We start from the raw sequence: 23,260 nt of genomic DNA on the forward strand, positions 1-23,260 counted from the left end.
CAGCGATGCACAGCACAGACCGATTCATTACTAATGCACATTGGCTGAACACCCAAGCAAAGCTAAGAATCTTCAAAGGATTACCTTCCACTGTCTCAATTATCTCTTGCCTCTTCTGCTTTTCTTTTATGGACAGAGCCTCAGGCGTCTTGGCTGAAATGTAAATGTGATATGAATATAGAAATGCTACATAAAGTATAAATGGTAGCAACCAGTAATATTGTCAGACCTGCATTATTTTATACGATTATCTAAGCACAAGCTGTAACTGCCACAAATTCAAAGACCTTTAGTCTGCTCAAACCACGCAAATAATCATGTAAAGGACAATGAATCATGCCACATACAAGTGCGTAGATTATGTACAGGTAAACTCCAGCTGGCAACAGGTATCATTCAAAAGAAAACATCAATATGCTAACACCAGAAATGGCACAAACACAAGGTTTTGTATTCCTTCTTCTAAACCAGCTTATTATGCTACAAAGACTGCAATACAACACTGAGGAGAAAGAACAACATAAAAATTCCAAAACACAATCCTGCTATAAGACAGAAGGAACAGTTGACACAGCAGAGACTCACAAAAGCGTAACCCAAGAAATATGGTAAACTAAAGAAATAATGCCACAACAATATATTCATCACATCCTAGATAGGCCAACATGTAGAGGCCCAATTTAAGGCAGACTGCACATGGCAACACAAAGTCCATAATCAAGATGGACAGAGCACATAAAGCTGAAAGCCAAGCCAGTACATTGCCTTTTTCTTTCCATACCTTCCACTGTTTCTTTGGCCTCCTGCCTCTTAGATTCCAGTTTAGTAGCTGAAGGAGGAGCTGACAGCTTCACAGCTGAGAGGAAACAATTCGAATTCAGAATGCTGTTATTCTTGATCATCTACAGTACTGTACCATGATTTGTAAAAACTAAATACCACTTGACAATATGGCTCACATTTTGTAAAATTAAAATATCAGCAAGAACTGCACAACACAGGCTATAACTACAATACAACGTGAACAAATATCAATTGGCTTGTCTGATTAAATAGTCAAGAACAGTTTATGGACCAGTATATATATATATATATATATTATCAATGGTCAACACTATCATAAATAAAAACAAAAACCTGAGACACAAAAAAGCAGCAACAAGCAAGATCTGCTAAAATGACGTGGTGAAAAGGGCTTGACTTTATATGTTTTGTATTATCAAATGTATGATAAAAAAAGAAAAAAGTGATGAAAAATCTGAAGAAAGGTCAATATTCACACATCACAGCACAGAGCACACTCCAGAAGAACGACCCAAGCAAAGACATCCAACTTACTGATCCACCACATACAATGTAAAAGAAAATTTGATGAATCTGATGTCAGACACTGACAAAGAACGCAGACATTTTATGAGACAGAAAACAGACAACAAAAAACAAAGAGACGGTGACAGTAATGTAATGTAATACAAATACTCTTCCTATCAATAAAGTATTTAAGCAGTCTTCAGGATTTCATGTGAACAATATATCTCCTGCAGTGAAAAAAATCAAAAATGTTACACCACAAAATGTAAAGTAATGCATGTGTTTGTAAGTAACAAAGACACATTTTATTACAATGTAGAAGTTTAAAACAAATCCTCCTACCCTTAACACTAAGGCTGGCTGTGGTCTTCTGGTCTCCACACACACAGCTGTAGTCTCCACTGTCTTCTGGCATGGCTTTGTTGATCAGGAGTTCATTCACAGAGGCCTTCTGCTTCATCTGGTACTTTTCTCCAGACTTCAGGACCTGTGTTCCCTTCTTCCACTCAACAGAGACTCCTGGTTTGGAGATCTCACATCGCAGAGTAACGCTGGTTCCCTCTTCAGCCTCCTGGCTCTCCAGCTTCTGTTTGAAGGTCACTGGTTGGGCTGAGCATTTTTTAATTAGTTAGCAGTCAGTGGCATGCATTACATAAATTATACAAATATATATATTAAAAAAAAAGACAAGCACTGACAATTTGCAATCCACCATGACATGCATACTGTTAAAGAAACAGAAAACCAGCTGCATACAGTTTTCATAAATTGCTCCACAGATCAAATCCTGAGAAATCCTCTTCCTACCCTTAATGTTGAGGCTGGCTGTGGTCTTCTGGTCGCCACAAACACAGCTGTAGTCTCCACTGTCTTCTGGCACCACCTTGTTGATCAGGAGTTCATTCACAGAGGCCTTCTGCTTCATCTGGTACTTGTCTCCAGTCTTCATGACCTGTGATCCCTTCTTCCACTCAACAGGGACTCCAGGTTTGGAGATCTCACATCGCAGAGTAACGCTGGTTCCCTCTTCAGCCTCCTGGTTCTCCAACTTCTGTTTGAAGGTCACTGGTTGGGCTGAGCATTTTTTAATTAGTTAGCAGTCAGTGGCATGCATTACATAAATTATACAAATATATATATTAAAAAAAAAGACAAGCACAGACAGTTTGCAAAAGATGATGACATGCAGACTATTAAATCATTTTTTAAATTTGGTTCTCAGACAACTGTTTGAAAATCTTCTTCCTACCCTTAACGTTTAGGCTGGCTGAGGTCTTCTGGTCTCCACAAACACAGCTGTAGTCTCCACTATCTTCTGGCACCACTTTGTTGATCAGGAGATCATTCACAGAGGCCTTCTGCTTCATCTGGTACTTTTCTCCAGACTTCAGGACCTGTGATCCCTTCTTCCACTCAACAGGGACTCCAGGTTTGGAGATCTCACATCGCAGAGTAATGCTGGTTCCCTCTTCAGCCTCCTGGTTCTCCAACTTCTGTTTGAAGGTCACTGGTTGGGCTGAGCATTTATTAGTTGGTTAGCAACCAGTTGCATGCATTACATAAAACACAAACATTTATATAAAGCAAAAAAAAAGCACTGACAATTTGCAATCCACCATTACATGCATACTGTTAAAGAAACAGAAAACTAGTTGCATACAGTTTTCATAAATTGCTCCACAAATCAAATCCTGAGAAACCTTCTTCCTACCCTTAACATTGAGGCTGGCTGTGGTCTTCTGGTCGCCACAAACACAGCTGTAGTCTCCACTGTCTTCTGGCACCACCTTGTTGATCAGGAGTTCATTCACAGAGGCCTTCTGCTTCATCTGGTACTTTTCTCCAGACTTCATGACCTGTGTTCCCTTCTTCCACTCAACAGGGACTCCAGGTTTGGAGATCTCACATCGCAGAGTAACACTGGTTCCCTCTTCAGTCTCCTGGTTCTCCAACTTCTGTTTGAAGGTCACTGGTTGGGCTGAGCATTTTTTAGTTGGTTAGCAGTCAGTGGCATGCCATTACATAAATTATACAAATCTATATATTAAAAAAAAGACAAGCACGGACAGTTTGCAAAAGATGATGACATGCAGACTATTAGATCATTTTTTAAATATGTTACTCAGACCAACTGTTTGAAAATCTTCTTCCTACCCTTAACATTGAGGCTGGCTGAGGTCTTCTGGTCTCCACAAACACAGCTGTAGTCTCCACTGTCTCCTGGCATGGCTTTGTTGATCAGGAGTTCATTCACAGAGCCCTTCTGCTTCATCTGGTACTTTTCTCCAGACTTCAGGACCTGTGATCCCTTCTTCCACTCAACAGGGACTCCAGGTTTGGAGATCTCACATCGCAGAGTAACGCTGGTTCCCTCTTCAGCCTCCTGGCTCTCCAGCTTCTGTTTGAAGGTCACTGGTTGGGCTGAGCATTTATTAGTTGGTTAGCAACCAGTTGCATGCATTACATAAAATACAAACATGTATAAAAGGAAAAAAAAGAACTGACAATTTTCAATCCACCATGACATGCATACTGTTAAAGAAACAGAAAACTAGTTGCATACAGTTTTCATAAATTGCTCCACAGATCAAATCTTGAGAAATCCTCTTCCTACCCTTAACGTTGAGGCTGGCTGTGGTCTTCTGGTCTCCACACACACAGCTGTAGTCTCCACTGTCTTCTGGCACGGCTTTGTTGATCAGGAGTTCATTCACAGAGGCCTTCTGCTTCATCTGGTACTTTTCTCCAGACTTCAGGACCTGTGATCCCTTCTTCCACTCAACAGGGACTCCAGGTTTGGAGATCTCACATCGCAGAGTAACGCTGGTTCCCTCTTCAGCCTCCTGGCTCTCCAGCTTCTGTTTGAAGGTCACTGGTTGGGCTGAAAATTTATTGGTTGGTTAACAGCCAGTTGCATGCCATTACATAAATTATACAAATATACATTAAACAAAAAAGACAAACAAAGACCATTTGCAATCCACAATGACATGCAGACTCTAAAACAAACATGTCTAAATATGCTCCACAGACCACATCTTGAGAAATCCTCTTCCTACCCTTAACGTTGAGGCTGGCTGTGGTCTTCTGGTCTCCACACACACAGCTGTAGTCTCCAGTGTCTTCTGGCACCACTTTGTTGATCAGGAGTTCATTCACAGAGGCCTTCTGCTTCATTTGGTACTTTTCTTCAGACTTCAGGACCTGTGTTCCCTTCTTCCACTCAACAGGGACTCCAGGTTTGGAGATCTCACATCGCAGAGTAACGCTGGTTCCCTCCTCAGCCTCCTGGCTCTCCAGCTTCTGTTTGAAGGTCACTGGTTGGGCTGAGCAATCATTAATTGGTTAGCAGCCAGTTGCATGCATTACATAAAGTATAAAAAATAAAACAAAAAGACAAGAAACAAACACTGACCATTTGCAACCCACAATGACATGCAAACTGTGAAACAACCATGTCTAAATATGTACATAAAAAACCTGTTGTATACATTTTTTATACAATGCTCCGTGCTCCAATTTTTTAATATGTTACTCAGACCAACTGTATGAAAATCCTCTTCCTACCCTTAATGTTGAGGCTGGCTGTGGTCTTCTGGTCTCCACAAACACAGCTGTAGTCTCCACTGTCTTCTGGCACCACCTTGTTGATCAGGAGTTCATTCACAGAGTCCTTCTGCTTCATCTGGTACTTTTCTCCAGACTTCATGACCTGTGATCCCTTCTTCCACTCCACTGGGACTCCAGGTTTGGAGATCTCACAGCGCAGGGTAACACTGGTTCCCTCCTCAGCCTCCTGGTTCTCCAACTTCTGTTTGAAGGTCACTGGTTGGGCTGAGCATTTATTAGTTGGTTAGCAGGCAGTTGCATGCATTACATAAATTATACAAAAAAGAAATAAAACAACTAAAAGCTGAACACATACAGTTTACAAGCAAGGATGACATGCAGACTCCAAAACAAACATGACTAAATATGTACATTTTAATAATATATTACTTGGACCATCTCTTTGAAAATCCCCTTTTTACCCTTAACGTTGAGGCTGGCTGTGGTCTTCTGGTCTCCACACACACAACTGTAATCCCCACTGTCTTCTGGCACCGATTTGTTGATCAGGAGTTCATTCACAGAGGCCTTCTGCTTCATCCGGTACTTTTCTCCAGACTTCAGGACCTGTGTTCCCTTCTTCCACTCAACAGGGACCCCAGTTTCAGAGAGTTCACAGCGCAGAGTAATGCTTGTTCCCTCCTCAGCCTCCTGGCTCTCCAGCTTCTGTTTGAAGGTCGGCGGCAATGCTGTACAACCAAGTTGTCATTCAAAATCAGGAAAGGTAGTTCTAACAAAACACCATGAAGGGAACAAAAGTGGAACTCCTTTGGGAAATACAACATGAGCACACAAAACTTAAAACTGCAGATAAGACTTCATGGATCCATACCGTTGACTTTCACAGTTGCAGACGTCTTCTGGTCCCCACACACGCAAGAATACTCTCCACTATCTTCAGTCTTCAAATTCTTAATCTGAAGCTCACAAGAGGTCTCCTTCTGCTTCATCTCATACTTCTCTCCAGCTTTGAGAATTTCAGAGCCTTTCTTCCACTGAATGTCGGCCATGGGTTTCGATAACTTGCAGCAGAGTGTCACAGTCTCTCCTTTGTTTTTCTCCTGGTTCTTGAGCTCCTCTTTAAAACTAGCAGGCAGGGCTAAAATAAAATGAACAGTGACTTGATTATATAATATATTGTGTTGCATTTTGTTTGGTTGTGATGGAGGATGGAAATGATTAGAGGCGAAGATGATGTGTGAGTTGTCGTGCTCCAGTTGCCCAAGGTTAGCCTTTGGAGTCAAAAATGATTCCAACAGTTGAACTGATGTTCCTGTTGATGAAGGTTTTGCTACAACCGAGCACTTGATCCAAAAACAGAATCAAAATCTCATTACAACTCTACAGAATGGAATCCTTTTGAAATGCACAAGGATTACCAAAAAATGAAATATTCCTTAATGCAGTGAGCAGTCCTTGCATAACAAGACAATCCATTTGGGAACAGGTCACTTTGAAACATCGGCACATGCTGATGACTGTCGTTCACAATTTGTAGATGTGTAAACAGTCTCTCAATCATACAGACCCCAAGACAGAATGGTGCAACAGAAAGGGAAAAGCAGATCCTCCAGTAATATACTCACAATGCAAAATACTGAAAACAAAATTCTATTAGGAGAATGCATGAGATTTAGTAAAAAGTCAACCTTATTTATGGTACTTGACAAATCTAGATTTGTACGTGACTGCAGGCGGTGTCTGTTACCTTTGATAACAAGGGACTCATATACTGTCTGATCCCCAGCAACCACAGAGATGGTGCCAGAGTCCTTTCGTGTTAGCTCTCTTACAGTAAGAGAGTGGAACCCCCCCTCTAGAATGTGAATATCATTGAGGGGGCTTGGCTGCAGCAGGGTATGATCTAAGCACCACTGTACGTGAGGCAGAGCAGTAGGACTGACAGCAAACAAATGTGGCAGATTCCCCTAACAAGTAACATCCTGTGGTTTTTCCACTATAACCACCAACTGGCCTTTAAAGCAAAAGCAAACCAAACTATGAGGAAATTCAACATTGCAGTAAAACATTAACAGTGGAAGTGTCTCAGGTTCTGATATTGAGGGTCCATTCAGCTAATGTTAAATATAAATACATTTTCTTCAACAGGATAAAACAGCTTGCATCTAAGTCATAATTACTTACCAGCTATCATCCACAGTATTATGGGGCTTTATTCCTGCCTTTATTCAAAAGTGTGGTCTTTCAATTTGAGAGAATGAGGACGGGAGTGGATGGACCCCATTTAACCCATTTAGCCATTCGTAAGGTAGGCGCTAAGAAGTAAAGCGAACACACCTGCCACAAGGCAGAGATCATGTCTACACTAAACCTGGCATTCTATTGGTTGAGGGATTTTGCTAGGGTTATTACACAAAAAATCCAAGAGCAGAAGAGAAATTTAAGAGCGGCACGAGCACACAGAAGCAGCCTGAGTGCGATGAGATGGGCATAAGCTGGAGCGGGGAAATCTGTGCAAGCAACAATATATCTGACTGCAAGCACCTGTACAGTTTGAGCAGAAGCAGAACAAATCAAAGCGCACAGTCATTTGACTACAAGGGCAAGGTCATGAGGGAAAGCATTACAAAATCTGAACCTGAAATCTTTGAATCATGCTCAAATTAAAAAGACCATGCTTTTGAATAAAGATATGAAAAAACGCCATACACTGTACCAATTTTGTTTCTTCCAAAGGTAAGAAGTAAGTAACTCTTCACACAGAATTCAAAAAGATAATCAGCTCTGCATGACAAAACCTTAACCCAAACTTGTATACACACATACAAAATTAAATTCTTACCTTTGACTGACACCTTTGCCATGCTCTTGGCAGTGCCTACGTCACAAGTGTAGATATCAGTGTCTTTCTCCTCCAGGTGTTTGATGGTGAGGGTTAAGACTCCTTCCTTCTGGAACATCTCATATCGACCTCCAGCCTTGAGCTCTGTGTGACCCTTAAGCCATACCACAGTGGATGGGGTCAGTGCGGTCTCACATTGCAAGGTCACAGAGCTCTTCTCCTCTACTTGGCTATCCTTCAGCGCTTTAGTGAATTTATGGATTGGTTCTGGAAAAAGAAAACAAAGTTTTTACAGTTTAAGGCACAGTATAACATTGTAGGATTGATATATGGTTTCAGAAAATACCAGTTCTATATCTAATAAGGATATTATCAGCTTTTTACCACAATCTATAAATAACTGCTGTCATAGGTAAGTGTCTAACAATGTCGAAGACAGACATTTCAGTGAGATGGAGGTAGGTAAATATATAATTTTCAGTCTCACCCTTGATCTCCAGCTTTGCTTTGGTGGTTGCGCCTCCAACAACTTCACAGCTGTACTCTCCAGAGTCTTGAGCCGAGACATTATGGACGATCAGCTTCATGATTCTGTCCTCTTGGCTAATGTCATACTTCTGGCTCTTTCTGATGGCTTTGCTGTCCTTGGCCCAATTTACAGTGAAACTGGCCTTTGTTACCTCACAGGTAAATACAGCATCTTCTCCTTGAACAGCGCTAACATTCTCCAGTCCTTTCGACACAGATGAAGCTTTACCTGCAACATGGGACAACAACGTGTCTATTTTGTTACCTTAGTATTTTTGTTACTTTGTCTGGGCTTCTTAAAAATTAGTTATGTAGCTTACCTTCGACTGTTAATGTTGTTTTAGAGCTCAGATCTTTAATATTGAAGACCACCTCTCCGGCATCAGCAGGAGTAACATCCTTAATGGTCAGCATGTACTTGCGTCCTTTACTGGTGATTTTGAAGCGACCTCCATTTGTAATAGTTTGGCCATTAACAGTCCAGGAACACTCATCTGTGCTCTCACGAGACAAGATGCACTCAAAGCTACACGCCTCTCCCTCATTCACCTCAGCTGACTTCAGCCATTTGGTAATTCCAATGCCAATCTCTACATTTGGGACAGAGAGCATACATTGGTGACATTGCCAAATAATACCATATGTATGAAGGCTAACACTGTAAATCTGTGTATCTCAAACAACAGTACCAACCTCTTACAGTGACCTTTGATTTAGAAACCTCAGTTCCGAGATCACAAGTATACTCTCCGGCATCTTCTTTGGTGACGTCCTTGATGATCAGTCCCAAAGACTTGCCCGTGTGAAGGAGCTCATACTTTGGTCCAGCCTTTAAGACTTTACCTTCTTTTCTCCATGTGGGAGAAACCCTAGGCTTGCACGCCTCACATGCCAGAGTTATCATGCCCTTCTCCTCCCCAATGACATCATCGAGAGACTTGAGAAAGACAGCACGCTTCTCTGGATAGGAATAAAGAAAATGTAAAGAGTTCAGTTTCAAGGAATGGTAGGCATGGTATGACCATGCCTTTAGTCACAATGTTTGATTTCCTGCCTTTAATTGATATACATAGTGGGGTTTTTTTGTGTGCTTGTACACATAACACATGATGGTTCTTACCTTTAACCTTAAGAGTCACAGACTCTTTCACCTTGCGGACCTGAAAGGTGATAGTACCTCCATCCTGAGGTGCCAAGTTCTTCAGTGTGAGCTTGTGAACCTTTCCTTCATGAGTGATGGTGTTGACTTCATTGGTGAAGAGCACCTTGTCATTCAGAAGCCACTGTACCTCTTCATCTGGATAGTTAATCTCACTTGTGAACACTGCGTCGCTGTCTTCGTCAACCTCTGTGTCAGCCAAGTGCTTGGTGACCTTAATTTCACGCACTGGACAAAAGAAACAAGACTGTTTTAGTTTGAAGAATGCTTAAGTCCAAATCAGTTTCTCTATGTTGGATTTAATAATACTATACAGACTTGCTGTATTTTGTGTGGTATCTAAAGGTCCTGACAGTACCTTCAACAGTAAGCGTGCCTTTGGTCTTAGCAGGTCCAGACTCACAGCGGTACTCTCCACTGTCCTCCTCAGTCAACCTTTGAATGGTAAGTTGAGCCCTTGTAGCATCTTGCTTTATGTTATACTTGTCTGATGCTGTCAGAGTTACCTGACCTTTGAACCACTTAACATCTTTGGGTGAGGCAGAGAATTTGCAGGTAAGCATGGCTGAGCTTTTCTCCTTTGCCTTCACATCTTTGATGGGCTCTGCAATCTCCAGCGGACGCTCTAAATGTGAGGAATAGTATGTGATTAGATATATTTACCTTCAACAGCATCACAGTACATACATTATTGAGGCAAACTGCAGTATACACAAGATTTACCACATTTACCTTTGACTGTGAGCTGGGCTACAGATTTGCTCTTCCCAGCTGTAAACTGCACAGGTCCTGTCATTGATGCTTTGGTCTTTTTGAATGTAAGACGGTGCATGGTGCCTTCTTTCTCCATTTCAACATCAGTGCTCTCCTGAACAGCAACTCCATTCAGAGTCCATGTAGGAGGTTTCACCAGTTCCATACTGACTTCAACTTCAAAAACAGCTGCAAAGGGTTCTGTCACTTCTACTGAACTAAGCTCCCGCACAATGCTGATGGACTGCTCTGGAGGGGTCATGAAAAGAAAATTGCTAAGTTAGAAGTCAATAGTACAGTATGATTTATAAAATAAATGTAATGTTGAGTTATACTAAAGGAGCATAGGGAATATTTTAGCCTTTAAGAAGACCTAAGTCAAATTGCAAATCCCACATACTTTACTATAGTGCCGAATTCTGCAGTAGCGGTCAGAAATTTTTTAAATGGGAATCCAATATTTTTTTTTTGTGCTATAAAAATCATCTTGTAGGAACATAAGTCTTGCGTGAGATATGTGAAACATGAATCACAAAACACCTGTTTTGTCATTCCAAAGGGTACGAAACAAATCATAAAAATCTTAGTATCCTAAGAGAATAAGAGATGTCTAAACAAACTTAAGAAAACAAACTCTCTTCATTTTCATGACACTTTTCTAGCTTCAAACAGTGTTCTGGTGAAGTTATTTTCTTCTATGAACAGATTGTTTATTCAGTTATGGAAAAAATGAATATTTCTGAGTCTGTATTATTACCTCATATTAAAATTCTGAGTTTGAAATTCTTCTCCAAAACTACATAGTGCTCCTTAAGGCCAGTACTGATATTTGGGAATCTGATAATATTATATTGGCATATAGTAATTTTCTGAACACATTATGTAAACAAACAATTAGATTTGTTCTTTGTTTTTTAAATTGTGACCAAGACACATTCTGAGAGGGACATTTATTGTTGACAAATAAACTTGTTAGCACTCTCTGGTGGTGTAATGGAGACACTGTTTTAAAATGACTTCAAACCTAGCTTGCTATATTTCTACTGCAATTTTTTGTTACCTACCTGCCGACATATACACCAACATAATTTTACAAGTATGATTAGTTTAATAATAGCCCACATATGATTACTTTGTCAGATACACTGCTAATAATTGCCTCCATATATATAAACCCTCCTGCTCCTCCTCACCGTTATTGTTCAAATATTAATTGTTTTGGGTATTTGGGATTCATTTTAGAGCTACAGCTAAATCAAAGAGTTCTTCAATATTTCAACAACTAATATGATAATTTGCTATTAGTAATATCAAAATCACACAACTGAATTGAAATAAGCAAAAACGACACAACATATAAATTATATAGACAAGCATAACAACCACTGTACATGCAGTGCAAATCAATGGCCATTGTTAATACTTATCAAGGATTGTTTTTAAGTCCTAAATTTTCTAAGGTCCTAAAAAGTCCCATAGAAGGACAGGCACAGGTATTACTAAAAATTTCAACAATAGCTCCTTTCTATTCAAGTATCCCAGTAAGTCATGACAACGACAGTGAGCCAGCATGCACAATACCAGGAACCTGAAACAGAGGTAGCTAAACGGAATTTGGCCATCATTAAATGTATTATTTACATCTGAACTTTTTCGACTGTGAAATGTCCAAATGTCTTCAGTGAAAACTGTCTATTATTCAAGTCAAAGGACTTTCTTGTAACAACCTAATGAATTCGCACCAAAGTCTAAGTGAGCTGAGGTCTTCTAATTTAGAATGCAGAAAATACCTGCATAGGTTTCTTCACCTGCAGTAAGTAGTAAGCAGTAGTAACACAGTTTTGTTAATTTCTTTCTTGCTCAAATACTTTGAAATATCAATAAATATGTTATTTCATTCAGTAGGTCAGGCTTGTTCCAAAATGGCCTACAAATAAATCAACATAATGTTCCCATAGTGCACTACTTAATGACAGACAGACAGACAGACAGACATATACATTTATAGACGAATACCTCATTGACTTAGAGTCTGATGGATTGTTTTGTGTAAATACCTGAGTATGTACATTTTTTTTCAGTCATATACATGAATGCCCTACATTTCAAAAACCTGACACTGAGCATACAATAAACCGTCTTCATCTTCCATCAGGTTACCTTCTACAAGTAGTTTACACGATGTCTTGTCATCAATGGCATCACAGGTGTACGTGTCTTCATCACGCTCGTCCACGTCGTTGATGGTGAGTTTTCGGTACACATCCTCACTCTTGATCTCGTACTTCTTGCTGGGCTTGATCTCCGTCTTATTCTTGTACCACGTCACCTTTGCACTGGCACGTGAAACTTGGCATTCAAGGTGACCACGATGCTTATACATCGCTATCTTATCCCTGAGTCTCTTCACAAACTTGACGGGCAGCTCTACAGTAACAATAACACTAAATCAATGAAAACTCTCATGTATGCCACAAAGGAAGATTAAAAGCTATTACTGCCAAGGCCTTGCCAAAGCCCTTGCCTAAGCACATTGTGAATGTGTTGAATCATGTAATAGCCAAAGCAAATAGGGCTAATTTCTACTGGATAATCAGTTTTAACATTTTTTGCAAAAGCTAAAGCCAATAGCTAGCAGCTTGCACTAATACTTGCCATTCATTTCTGTTTTTATATCAGTGTCTGATTGCAAACAGTGAGACACTGACATAGAAACAAGACAACATGTGCATGATGATGTAACTCAGTAAAGTAAGCTATCTAATTTAAATTGTATTTCTCATTCTCCTTGAGATTTCCAGTCTTCAAATGTCCCCAATATGTCCATATTTACTGGACCAATGATGCCTTCTCTGTAGACCATCACAAAAATCTAAAGATACATTTTTTTTTAGTTTTGACTGATCACAAACCTCAGCTAGTTGCGTTTCCTTTGCCATCAGGTCTCAATGAGGCATAACAATGTAAAAGCAAGTTGCAACTGGATTTTCTATTTCACTGATATTGTCCGAATGTTGCACTGTGTTTACTCTTTCAGCAAGACGACATTTCATCTAACTTTAGTGTGACCATTTAGATTTGGCTCACTAAACCAGTTGAAATGTTGAGGTTAATAAATATATAAATCAGTTTATGAAATGACCCAGGAATTAAATCTGCTTCTACGTAGCCAAATAATGTGTTTACAGTAACTGTTTAGAATTATATAAGGCTTAAAAAGTGCAGAGGTGTTTAATTATTTGCAACTTTCTAACAGCTTTCGCAATCGTGAATAGATAAAATCCATTTGCAACCCCACCTGAACATTGTAACATAATGGTTAGCTAATACGTGCAACAATAAACACTATGTACATTTATGTTATTGTGGCACATACCACAGACTTATTTACCTTTCACTTTGAGCTTTGCAGTTGAAGAGGCCTTGTCAGCTGTGAATTTAATCTCACCCATGTCTTCTGGGGTGACAGATTTGAACAGCAGTACATAGGTTCTGCCTGGAATAAGAAACAGACAGCTAGTAGTAGTAAAATCTCATTTTTAGTGATAATCATTATTCAGGTAAATCCTATAATGTTGCATGATTATACAGGTAGTTGAATCAAATTAATATACAGATTTTTTTGAGGCCTTACCCTCTTGTCTCATCTTGATGTTGTCACCAACTTTGAGTTTGGTACTTCCTTTGAACCACTGGCATTCCACTTCATCATGTGAGATTTCACAAACAAATGCAGCACTCTCCTTCTCCATCACCTCCACATTCTCCAGTTTCTTAACAATCTTAATATCTCTGGCTGCAGGGAAAAATATATTTTTAACATGTTTCTGTACACTGTACACTGATTTGTGAGCTTCATGACATGACAATTAATTACCCTTAACGGTGAGCTTGGCGGAGGTGTTATCATCAGTAGTGCGACAGATGTAAGTGCCTGCATCTTCAGGGGTGCATTTGTTGATGACTAAAGAGCGCTTCCGGCCCAAAGAATGGATGCCAAAATTCTTTCCTGGTTTCAGTTCAACATCATCCTGCAGATTAAAACATTTTCCAGAATGTAATATATGTACTTCACACTTTTAATCTTATTTCACTCTGCGATTCCAACTGTAATTTTTCACCTTGAACCATTTAACGTCGGCATTTGTTCTGGACACTTCACATTCAAAAGTGACCTTCTCCTTCTCAGGAACACTGCTATCCAGAATGGGTTTGGAGATCATGGCAGGAGGTTCTGTAGAATCAACATGTGTTGGTCAAAATGTGACTAGATTATAATTCTCCTACAGAATGGGTGCTGCACAACAATAGTGGTTTGGTCGTCAAGACCCTAGTGACCAGAAGCAGCCATTACCTGTGACAATCAGTTTGCAAGAAACATGTACTCCTTCCGCTTGGAAGGCAATAGTTCCTGCATCTTCCCTCTTGAGATTAGAGAACGTTAAGGCATGCTTCTTTCCCAGGACTGTGATGCGGCAGTTTGCTCCTGGCCTTAATTTGGCTCCATCCCTGGTCCAGGAGCCTTCAACGTCTGCCTGGCTGAGTTCTACCTCAAGAGTTACTGTCTCTGTCTCATGTGCCTTGGTTTCTGTGAGGCCCTTTATTACCTGGATCTTCTTCACTGAAGGGAGGAGGAGGAAATGTTTGAGTGTTAATTAATGGAGAATAAGATTATCGATTTGGGGTCGAGATACAGCCTTAAAGACTTCAAATTGTATCTTAAAAATGTGATTGTGTATCAGTCTTACTCTCCACAGTGAGTTTGGCCTGGGTTTTGTCGTCCAGAGTTTCACAGGAGTAGATGCCCCGGTCAGCATAAGTCACACTCTTGAAGACCAGACTCTGCTTAGCTCCGTTCACTCGAATCTCCATGTTTCCTGCAGGCTGCAGCACTACGCTGTTCTTCATCCACTTGACTTCATCTGATGCCTTACTGAGCTCCACCTCCAGCTTCACTTCACTCTGCTCCTCCACTGTTAGGTTTTCTAGCTTTTTCTTAAATGTCACTGGCTCATCTGATTGGGATGCAAAGAAATGTCAATGTTAATGAGGAGATTAAATCATTTAACAAACAGATATTTTGACGAGAAATGTATATCCTTACGTTGTACTTGTAGGGTAGCTTTGCAGCTTTTGCCTTCTGCATCAACACTAATCTCTCCAGCATCTTTTTGGGTGACAGAGGTGATGGTGAGTGAGTGACTGCTGCCACCATGCTCAACCTTATACTTGGGCCCAACAGTGATGGGAATACTGTTGTGGAACCATCTCACGCTCACATCCGCTGGAGCGACAGCACACTTGAAAATGGCGTCTTTTCCCTCTGTTGCTGCCACATTGTTCAGTTTAGTGGTCAGCCGCACTACTCTGGGTGCTAAAAAGAACAAACAACATCAAATGAAGCACACTGGAATGAAAGAAAAAGTTTTTCTACCCTTAAATTGTTTAGTTTAAACAAATGATTAATTACCCTTTGAGGAGACTTTAGCAGAGGTCTTATCATTTCTGCATTCACAGCTGTATTCTCCTTCATCTTCTTTAGTCATGCCAGTCACAGTGAGAACCCGCTTAGCACCATCTGTCCTAACACAGTGCCTGCCTCCAGGTTTAATCTCACGGCCATCACGCTGCCAGACAACGTCCCCTGTGGCTTGATTTAGTTCACACACCAGGCTAAGTGTACCACCCAACTCCACTGTAGCAGGTTTCAAAGGGACAACAAACTTCAAAGCTAAATCTGAAAGGAAAACATGAGAGTTCGACATCAAAACAACATCTGACATCTGAAGAGGTCTGTACTGCAATTATAAACAATTCTACAACTTGCCTTTAACTTGAACTTTGAACTCCAGTTTGTCATCCGCAGTTTGACAGGAGTATGATCCACTGTCTTTAGATTCAGTGGATTTTACTATGAGGGTACGAGAAAGGCCTTCTTTTTTCATTTCATACTTGCTGCTCTCCTTAAGCTCCACACCATCTCTAAACCACTTCACACTACCACTCTCTGAGTTCAGCTCAGTGGTCAAAACAATGTTTTCACTTGCTTGAACAATACAAATATCCTTGACAGGCTTCTTCTGGAACTTGACAGCTGCATCTAAGGAGAAGTAAAAGCTTATTTTTAGTGCTTTCTGCAGACAATTATCAATACTGTGGCAAGTAAATTATGTTTGAAAAATATATCACCTGTCATCTGCAGCTTGAATACCAGCTTCTCTGTTCCAGCCTCACATGTATATTCTCCAGCATCTTTTTTCTCCATTTTTTCTATCACCAGCTCACGACTCTTGCCCTTTGACTCCATGTGGACTGCTTTACTGGAAGTCAGCAGCTTGCCATCCTTGTACCACTTCACTTCTGTCTTGGAATCAGAAACCTCGCAGCTCAGGGTGGCTTTCTGCGACAGAGTAGCTTTCACCTCCTTCTTGACTGACTCCTTGTTAGAGAAGCCAGCTGGGAATTCTGCAGAGCAAGTAAAAAATATGTAAAACATATCTGTCAACCTGAAATGCATGGACACAGCCAACAGCTTCCAGCTCGTATTGAACAGACTTAATGAATGCAAACAAGGGGAACAAGAAAAAAACAACCTACAATGCTACAAAACAAAAAGACCAATTCAATTCACGTCTGCATATTCCCAGAAATAATAACAACATCTCATTCCTCCTACCTGCCACCTGTATCGTAAAAGCCAGCTTCTCAGTCCCAACCTCACAGAAGTACTCTCCAGCATCCTTCTTCTCCACGCTGTCGATCACCAGCTGTCGACTCTTGCCCTTTGATTCTGAATGGATTGTCTTGCTGGAAGTCAGCAGCTTGCCATCCTTGTACCATTTCACCTCTGTCTTGGTATCAGCTACCTCGCAGCTCAGAGTGGCTTTCTGGGACATAGTGGCTTTCACCTCCTTCTGAATTGACTCCTTGTTGGAGAAGGCTGACTTGACTGACTGGATCTCTGCAAAAGTAATAATGGAGAATGTTATGGGATGTCACCTCCCCATTCATTTTAATACAACTCATTAAAAAATATTGCACAACAGAAGATACAAGCCAAAATATAACCAGGAAATTTGCTTGGAGCAACCAAGCTTCAACAGGGATTAAATATGATGGATAAATGTGCAGACAAGACCAGCAAACTGCATTGTGTAGCTGAATTAACAATTTATATATCTGTAATAGCAACATACAACATTCCCAATTCAACCCAAAACAGCAGTTCCCCTAAACAAAAAGTTAAAATCCTCCGCTTTAGCTGTTTTTGGTCAGCTTCACCCAAACTTTTCAGACAAGCAGACATTCGCACAAAGCACATCTGCTATTCCCTTTGATTCCTCGTACCTGTCACCTGTACTTTAAATGCCAATTTTTCTGTTCCGACTTCACAGATGTATTCTCCAGCATCTTTCTTCTCTACCCTGTCGATCACCAGTTGACGAATCTTGCCCTTTGATTCCATGTGAACTGCTCTACTGGAAGTCAGCAGCTTGCCATCCTTGTACCATTTCACCTCTGTCTTGTTATCAACAACCTCACAGCTCAGAGTGGCTTTCTGGGAGAGAGTAGTTTTCACTTCCCTCTGGACAGACTCTTTCTTGAGGAAAGCGGATTTAGCCTGGACTTCTGTAGAAGTAACTGTGAAGGAGTGTTGCGGCAGAACAGTTACCCATAGAAAGAAAGTGCTTGACTTTACAGCACAGACACCGTTTTGGATTTACAGGACAAACACAGTCAAAACATACAGACACAGTGCACAGAGCAATAAGCTCCAATAAAGCATGACAAATTCAGGGAGATTCAACATTTTGCAGTGATGAAGCAAAATAAAATTGCGCATATACAAGTTGCCACAGAGAGGCACAATGAATACATCAAAACCAACTAATTCACAAAGAAAAAGACAAAATCTGTGAACAGGAACTGACAAGCAACAAAGCCACAACAACACCAGAGCTGCTCCTGCAAACAAATGCTACAAGAAATCAAGGCATGAAGCTCACTAGCGCATACAAGCGAGAAAATATCCCCATTTTTCAACTGTCATCTCTGGTAGAAAATGTAAATACCAAAAATGGTATTCCGGACAGCGCTGAGGAGAGCATGTCAGACATCGCCATACTGAAGCAACCAACAATTTAGCCAAAATGTGACATTTACAATCAACACTCAGAGGAGACCACAGACACGAAGAGAAAACACACAATATCTACTGTTTTCACACAGTGAATGCCATTTTTAATCTGTTAATAAAAAAGCTGCCATAAGACTTGGTTTCATGACTTGAGAGCAAAATTATTGTTCCTTTTCAATTTTTTAAATGCTCAATGTTTATAAGTGACAAGCTTTTACACAAATATCATATATCACATATAACATGTATATTTGTTTTTCTTTATTTTCATGTTTATAACTATGTAAATGCCCCTCAAAATAAACCAACAAGTAACAACAACCAGCAGGATTTGATCATTTTAATGTGGTATTAATTAAACATGGGCTTTCTCCTTACCTGTCACATGCATCTTAAAAGCCAGCTTCTCAGTCCCAGCCTCACAGATGTACTCCCCAGCATCTTTCTTCTCCACGCTGTCGATCACCAGCTGCCGACTCTTGCCCTTTGATTCAGTATGGATTGTCTTGCTGAAAGTCAGCAGCTTGCCATCCTTGTACCATTTCACCTCTGTCTTGGTATCAGCTACCTCACAGCTCAGAGTGGCTTTCTGGGAGAGAGTGGCTTTCACTTCCTTCTGAACTGACTCCTTGTTGAAGAAGGCTGACTGGGCCTCTGATGGAGGAGGCGTGGCAGAGAAAATATCAGATGTTATTCATTCAGAGCATATTAATGAGCACCCAAAATGTAATATTTTTTAAAAAATCTACTCTCCCTTACCTGCCACATGCATCTTAAAAGACAGCTTCTCAGTCCCAGCCTCACAGATGTACTCCCCAGCATCTTTCTTCTCCACGCTGTCGATCACCAGCTGCCGACTCTTGCCCTTTGATTCAGTATGGATTGTCTTGCTGGAAGTCAGCAGTTTGCCATCCTTGTACCATTTCACCTCTGTCTTGGTATCAGCTACCTCACAGCTCAGAGTGGCTTTCTGGGAAAGAGTGGCTTTCACCTCCTTCTGAACTGACTCCTTGTTGAAGAAGGCTGACTGGGCCTCTGATGGAGGAGGCGTGGCAGAGAAAATATCAGATGTTATTCATTCAGAGCATATTAATGAGCACCCAAAAGGTAATATTATTTTGAAAATCTACCCTTCCTTACCTGCCACATGCATCTTAAAAGACAGCTTCTCGGTCCCAGCCTCACAGATGTACTCTCCAGCATCCTTCTTCTCCACGCTGTCGATCACCAGCTGCCGACTCTTGCCCTGCGACTCAGTATGGGTTGTCTTGCTGGAAGTCAGCAGTTTGCCATCCTTGAACCATTTCACCTCTGTCTTGGTATCAGCTACCTCACAGCTCAGAGTGGCTCTCTGGGAGAGAGTAGCTTTAACCTCCTTTTGAACTGAATCCTTGTTGAAGAAGGCTGATTGGGCCTCTGTGGATAACATCAATAAGAAATAAAATGTTTTTATGAGGTGTGTAAGATCACCAATAACTGAAACATGAGACATCTAATTGGCACTTTCTTGGGGGCATCTATTCTATACATTAAGTATTTACTCTACCAGTCTTGTTTAGGATATTTTAAATCCCAAAATTGATACTACATCAAATAAATGTGATGTGGAAAGGTGGTTAAATCTTAACTCACATTATATTCATACAGTAGCTCACAATCAGAGAGACAGAAATTAAATTAACTTTATAAAGCTGAAAATATTCTTAAAATTCTATAAATCAATTTGATCATACCTGACACAGTTATCTTGAAGACCAGCTTATCCCCTCCAGCTTCACATGTATACTCTCCAGCATCACTCTTCTCCACCTTTTCAATCACCAGCTGACGAGTAGTGCCTTTTACTTCTGAGTATATTGTCCTACTGGATATCAACAACTTGCCATCTTTGTACCATTTCACCTCTGTCTTGCTATCAGAAACACTGCAACTGAGAGTGGCTTTCTTGGAGAGAGTGGCTCTCACCTCCTTCTGGACTGATTCCTTATTGGAGAAGGCAGCTATAGCTTGAGTTTCTGGGAAAAAAGACAAATAAGGTAAAGAAATGTACATCCTTGATGTGAAGTCAAGTGTTAGTAGTGGTACAAAAGCATCATACTGTCTTCTTACCTTTTATCTTGACCTGGAATGTGACTCTGTCTGTTCCTGTCTCACAGGAGTAATGGCCTTCGTCACTTTTCTTGGCACCCTTGATGATGAGCTTCCTTTGAGTCCCTTTGGAGATGAAGTTAGTTCTTTGGTCCTCAGTGATCACAACTTGATCTTTTTTCCACACAACGGCCGCATTGGCAGATGATACCTCACAGCTCAGCTCAAGATCTCCTTTGAGGGACGATGACATTCCCACGGTTCCTCTGGCTTTGTTCAGAAACTTGGCAGGTTCATCTTAAAGAAAAGAGATACAAATTAAAATCCCTTTGAAAATGTGGATCTTAAGGTTTTGTTATCAGAGCAGCTCATGCATAGGAAGCATGAGTTGGAGTCCCAGAGAGTTGACTACATGATTACAGACTATCCTCCGTTTGACGGCTCATAAGCATATGTTAGCTTCCATCATTGCGTTATTTATTTCAGTGCATCACATGGTCTGGGACAAACTGTCTGCATTATGTGTGAAACCATCTTTACTACTACCATAGCAGACAGATTGCTGAGTTTGCTGAGGGATGAAGTTAAACTGTAAAATTATAATTAGTATAAGCATATTAGATTAGCAATCATTTTTAGGAGCATACCTTTAAGAGAGAGTTGAAGGGACATTCTGTCATCAGCTAAAGCACACTCGTAGATGCCCACATCTTCCTCTGTAACATTGTGCACCATCAGGATCCTTCTGCGGTCAGTGATCACATATTCATACTTCTTTCCCATTTTCAGCTCCCGCCCGTTCTTCATCCAAACCACCTGAAGAAACAAACACAGAACAGATTGACAAAACAGACATAAGACATTTTTTGAGTAGCAAAAATTTCATGTCATATTGTAATACAATCCTGTGTTGTATAATAATAGATAAATCAAATCTTGATCTTGAACAATAAAGTAAAAAAAGCTAAGGTTAAAAGAGTATATTCTAACCAAGTAGAATAAATGTTACTTTAGTGTGGCACTCAGCTACCTTTAGAAACGGCAGAAATACATATTCATATAGAAATTAATATGTTTTTCCTCCATTTCTAAAGGTAGCTGAGTGCAATGCTTCATAAGTAAGAAGTATGTGTATATTTTCAGTCCTTGCACACTTGTAAATTTAAAGGTACATGAAAAGAATCAGTGAAAGCTAAAAGTAAAGCTGGTATTGACGTGTGTTCCCATCACAAACCTGTGCATCGTAATCCGACACCTCGGCAGTCAGCTGAGCAGTGTCTTGCGCACTACAGGTCACCACCTCCAGCACATCTGACTTGTTGGTGAACCTAACAGTAGGAGCTAAAAATACAGAGAAAGAATTACGATGTACTGGAATATTTTAATACAATTTAGAGCATTTTCTCTATCGATAGTCTAACTGGATTTGAGTGCATACCTTTTACAGACAGGATGCATGTGCTTTGTGAGCCTCCCCCCACAAACTTGACTTCAGCTCCATTCATCTCTATGGTCACGAAACGGATGAGCAAAGTGTGTGTGTTCTTAGACCTGGTGATGAGATAGTCGCCTCCGCTGCGCAGGAGGCGGCCATTTAGAGACCAGAAGCCAGAGCAAACAGCAGACAGCTCCACGGAGAGAGAGAACTCCTCATTAGAGACTGCAGTGCTGTTCATCAGGCCTTTCCTGATTTCAGCCATGGGTTCTGCAGACAACACACAAACAAGATATGAGAAAAGAATATTTGAATGCATACAGCAACAAAGGGCACAGAGACATCACTCTTACCTAGGTAGAAACTTCCAGGCACATCCAGGTACGGGCTCTGGCCAAAGTCGTTCATAGCAGAGATGCGGAATTGGTAGCTGGCTTCTTCAGTGAAGTTGCAGATGGTGATCTCTGTTGACACAAGGGTTTCTCCAGCATTGCACCTCTGCCATGTCTGAGTGCCAACCTTCCTCCTCTCCACATTGTATCCCTTAATTGGAACAGGCCGGTCGCTGTCAGGAGGAGACCACTGAATGGTGAGGGATGAGTCAGTCTTGTTCTGCACCACAGCATCGACTGGGGGATCGGGAGGATGCTTCCTTGCAGCTAGAGGAGAGAGAGTGATAATAAGATCAGTATTGAGTTATTGTAACAGGTTTTATTTTCATAGGTGGTGATTATTCTTGCCAGTTTTGATAATATTATGTTTGCCAGCTTATTGTAAACTGTACACTTTAACCCATTTTTAGTTTTTATAAACAATTTAAGGGCAGACAAATCCAAGGTACTCCAAAGCCATATAGCATAAGTTAAAATTCTGAAGAGCACCTACGTTTTATGTAGATGTGCACGTTGATTTGAGGGCTGCATCTCACAATTTTTTTCATTATCTATTACTCTGCCGATTATTTTCACAATTTTTTTTCACGTTTGCTTGAAAATGACTGAAACGAATAATTGATTATCAAAATCTTTGGAAAATAATTTTCCTTCGATCGACTAATCAATTCATTGACTAATCGTTGCAGCTCTAGTTGTTTTGAAAACTAACCTGGGGTTTGCTGCAACACTATGCAAGCAATAAATACAATAAATTTCACTTTGGCATCCTCACCAGTGACGGAGAACCGAGTGGAGGTCTTGCAGTCTCCGGCCACAAACGCCACTTCTCCTGAGTCATCTGCCTGGCAATCTCTAATTGTGAGTGTGTACTGTCTGAGCACCCAGGCAATGGATATACGGGAGTCTTCCTTCAGCTTCTCGCCATTGCGGGTCCAGTAGGCATCTGGGCAGGGATGCTCCAGCTCCACACAGAAGATGACAGTGTCACTGACAGGAACTACTGTCCTCCGGGGAAGCTTCTTAGTAATGTTGCCTGGGATAT

General features: G+C 40.7%; 1 protein-coding gene across 1 annotated transcript in view; it reads right to left on the bottom strand.

Annotated features, from left to right (window-relative positions):
- Positions 1 to 23,260, bottom strand: part of obscnb (obscurin, cytoskeletal calmodulin and titin-interacting RhoGEF b) — a 55,564-nt gene that overhangs the window by 27,645 nt on the left and 4,659 nt on the right. The window contains exons 3-36 of the mRNA XM_073491434.1: positions 22,991 to 23,251; positions 22,177 to 22,482; positions 21,827 to 22,093; positions 21,623 to 21,729; positions 21,036 to 21,204; positions 20,410 to 20,685; positions 20,034 to 20,315; positions 19,441 to 19,716; positions 19,060 to 19,335; positions 16,840 to 17,124; positions 16,353 to 16,628; positions 15,991 to 16,263; positions 15,634 to 15,900; positions 15,268 to 15,537; positions 14,912 to 15,178; positions 14,518 to 14,784; positions 14,285 to 14,397; positions 14,041 to 14,194; positions 13,798 to 13,959; positions 13,555 to 13,659; positions 12,324 to 12,590; positions 10,143 to 10,412; positions 9,769 to 10,035; positions 9,372 to 9,638; positions 8,945 to 9,211; positions 8,572 to 8,841; positions 8,211 to 8,480; positions 7,724 to 7,990; positions 5,343 to 5,609; positions 4,879 to 5,145; positions 3,023 to 3,289; positions 2,561 to 2,827; positions 1,654 to 1,920; positions 782 to 829 (exon numbers count right to left, since the gene is read on the bottom strand). Coding sequence (XP_073347535.1) covers positions 782 to 829; positions 1,654 to 1,920; positions 2,561 to 2,827; positions 3,023 to 3,289; positions 4,879 to 5,145; positions 5,343 to 5,609; positions 7,724 to 7,990; positions 8,211 to 8,480; positions 8,572 to 8,841; positions 8,945 to 9,211; positions 9,372 to 9,638; positions 9,769 to 10,035; positions 10,143 to 10,412; positions 12,324 to 12,590; positions 13,555 to 13,659; positions 13,798 to 13,959; positions 14,041 to 14,194; positions 14,285 to 14,397; positions 14,518 to 14,784; positions 14,912 to 15,178; positions 15,268 to 15,537; positions 15,634 to 15,900; positions 15,991 to 16,263; positions 16,353 to 16,628; positions 16,840 to 17,124; positions 19,060 to 19,335; positions 19,441 to 19,716; positions 20,034 to 20,315; positions 20,410 to 20,685; positions 21,036 to 21,204; positions 21,623 to 21,729; positions 21,827 to 22,093; positions 22,177 to 22,482; positions 22,991 to 23,251 — 8,187 coding nt within the window. The remainder of the gene's footprint in view (positions 1 to 781; positions 830 to 1,653; positions 1,921 to 2,560; positions 2,828 to 3,022; positions 3,290 to 4,878; positions 5,146 to 5,342; positions 5,610 to 7,723; positions 7,991 to 8,210; positions 8,481 to 8,571; positions 8,842 to 8,944; positions 9,212 to 9,371; positions 9,639 to 9,768; positions 10,036 to 10,142; positions 10,413 to 12,323; positions 12,591 to 13,554; positions 13,660 to 13,797; positions 13,960 to 14,040; positions 14,195 to 14,284; positions 14,398 to 14,517; positions 14,785 to 14,911; positions 15,179 to 15,267; positions 15,538 to 15,633; positions 15,901 to 15,990; positions 16,264 to 16,352; positions 16,629 to 16,839; positions 17,125 to 19,059; positions 19,336 to 19,440; positions 19,717 to 20,033; positions 20,316 to 20,409; positions 20,686 to 21,035; positions 21,205 to 21,622; positions 21,730 to 21,826; positions 22,094 to 22,176; positions 22,483 to 22,990; positions 23,252 to 23,260) is intronic.

Source organism: Pagrus major, chromosome 21, assembly GCF_040436345.1.
Source record: "Pagrus major chromosome 21, Pma_NU_1.0".
Taxonomy (NCBI): Eukaryota; Metazoa; Chordata; class Actinopteri; order Spariformes; family Sparidae; genus Pagrus; species Pagrus major.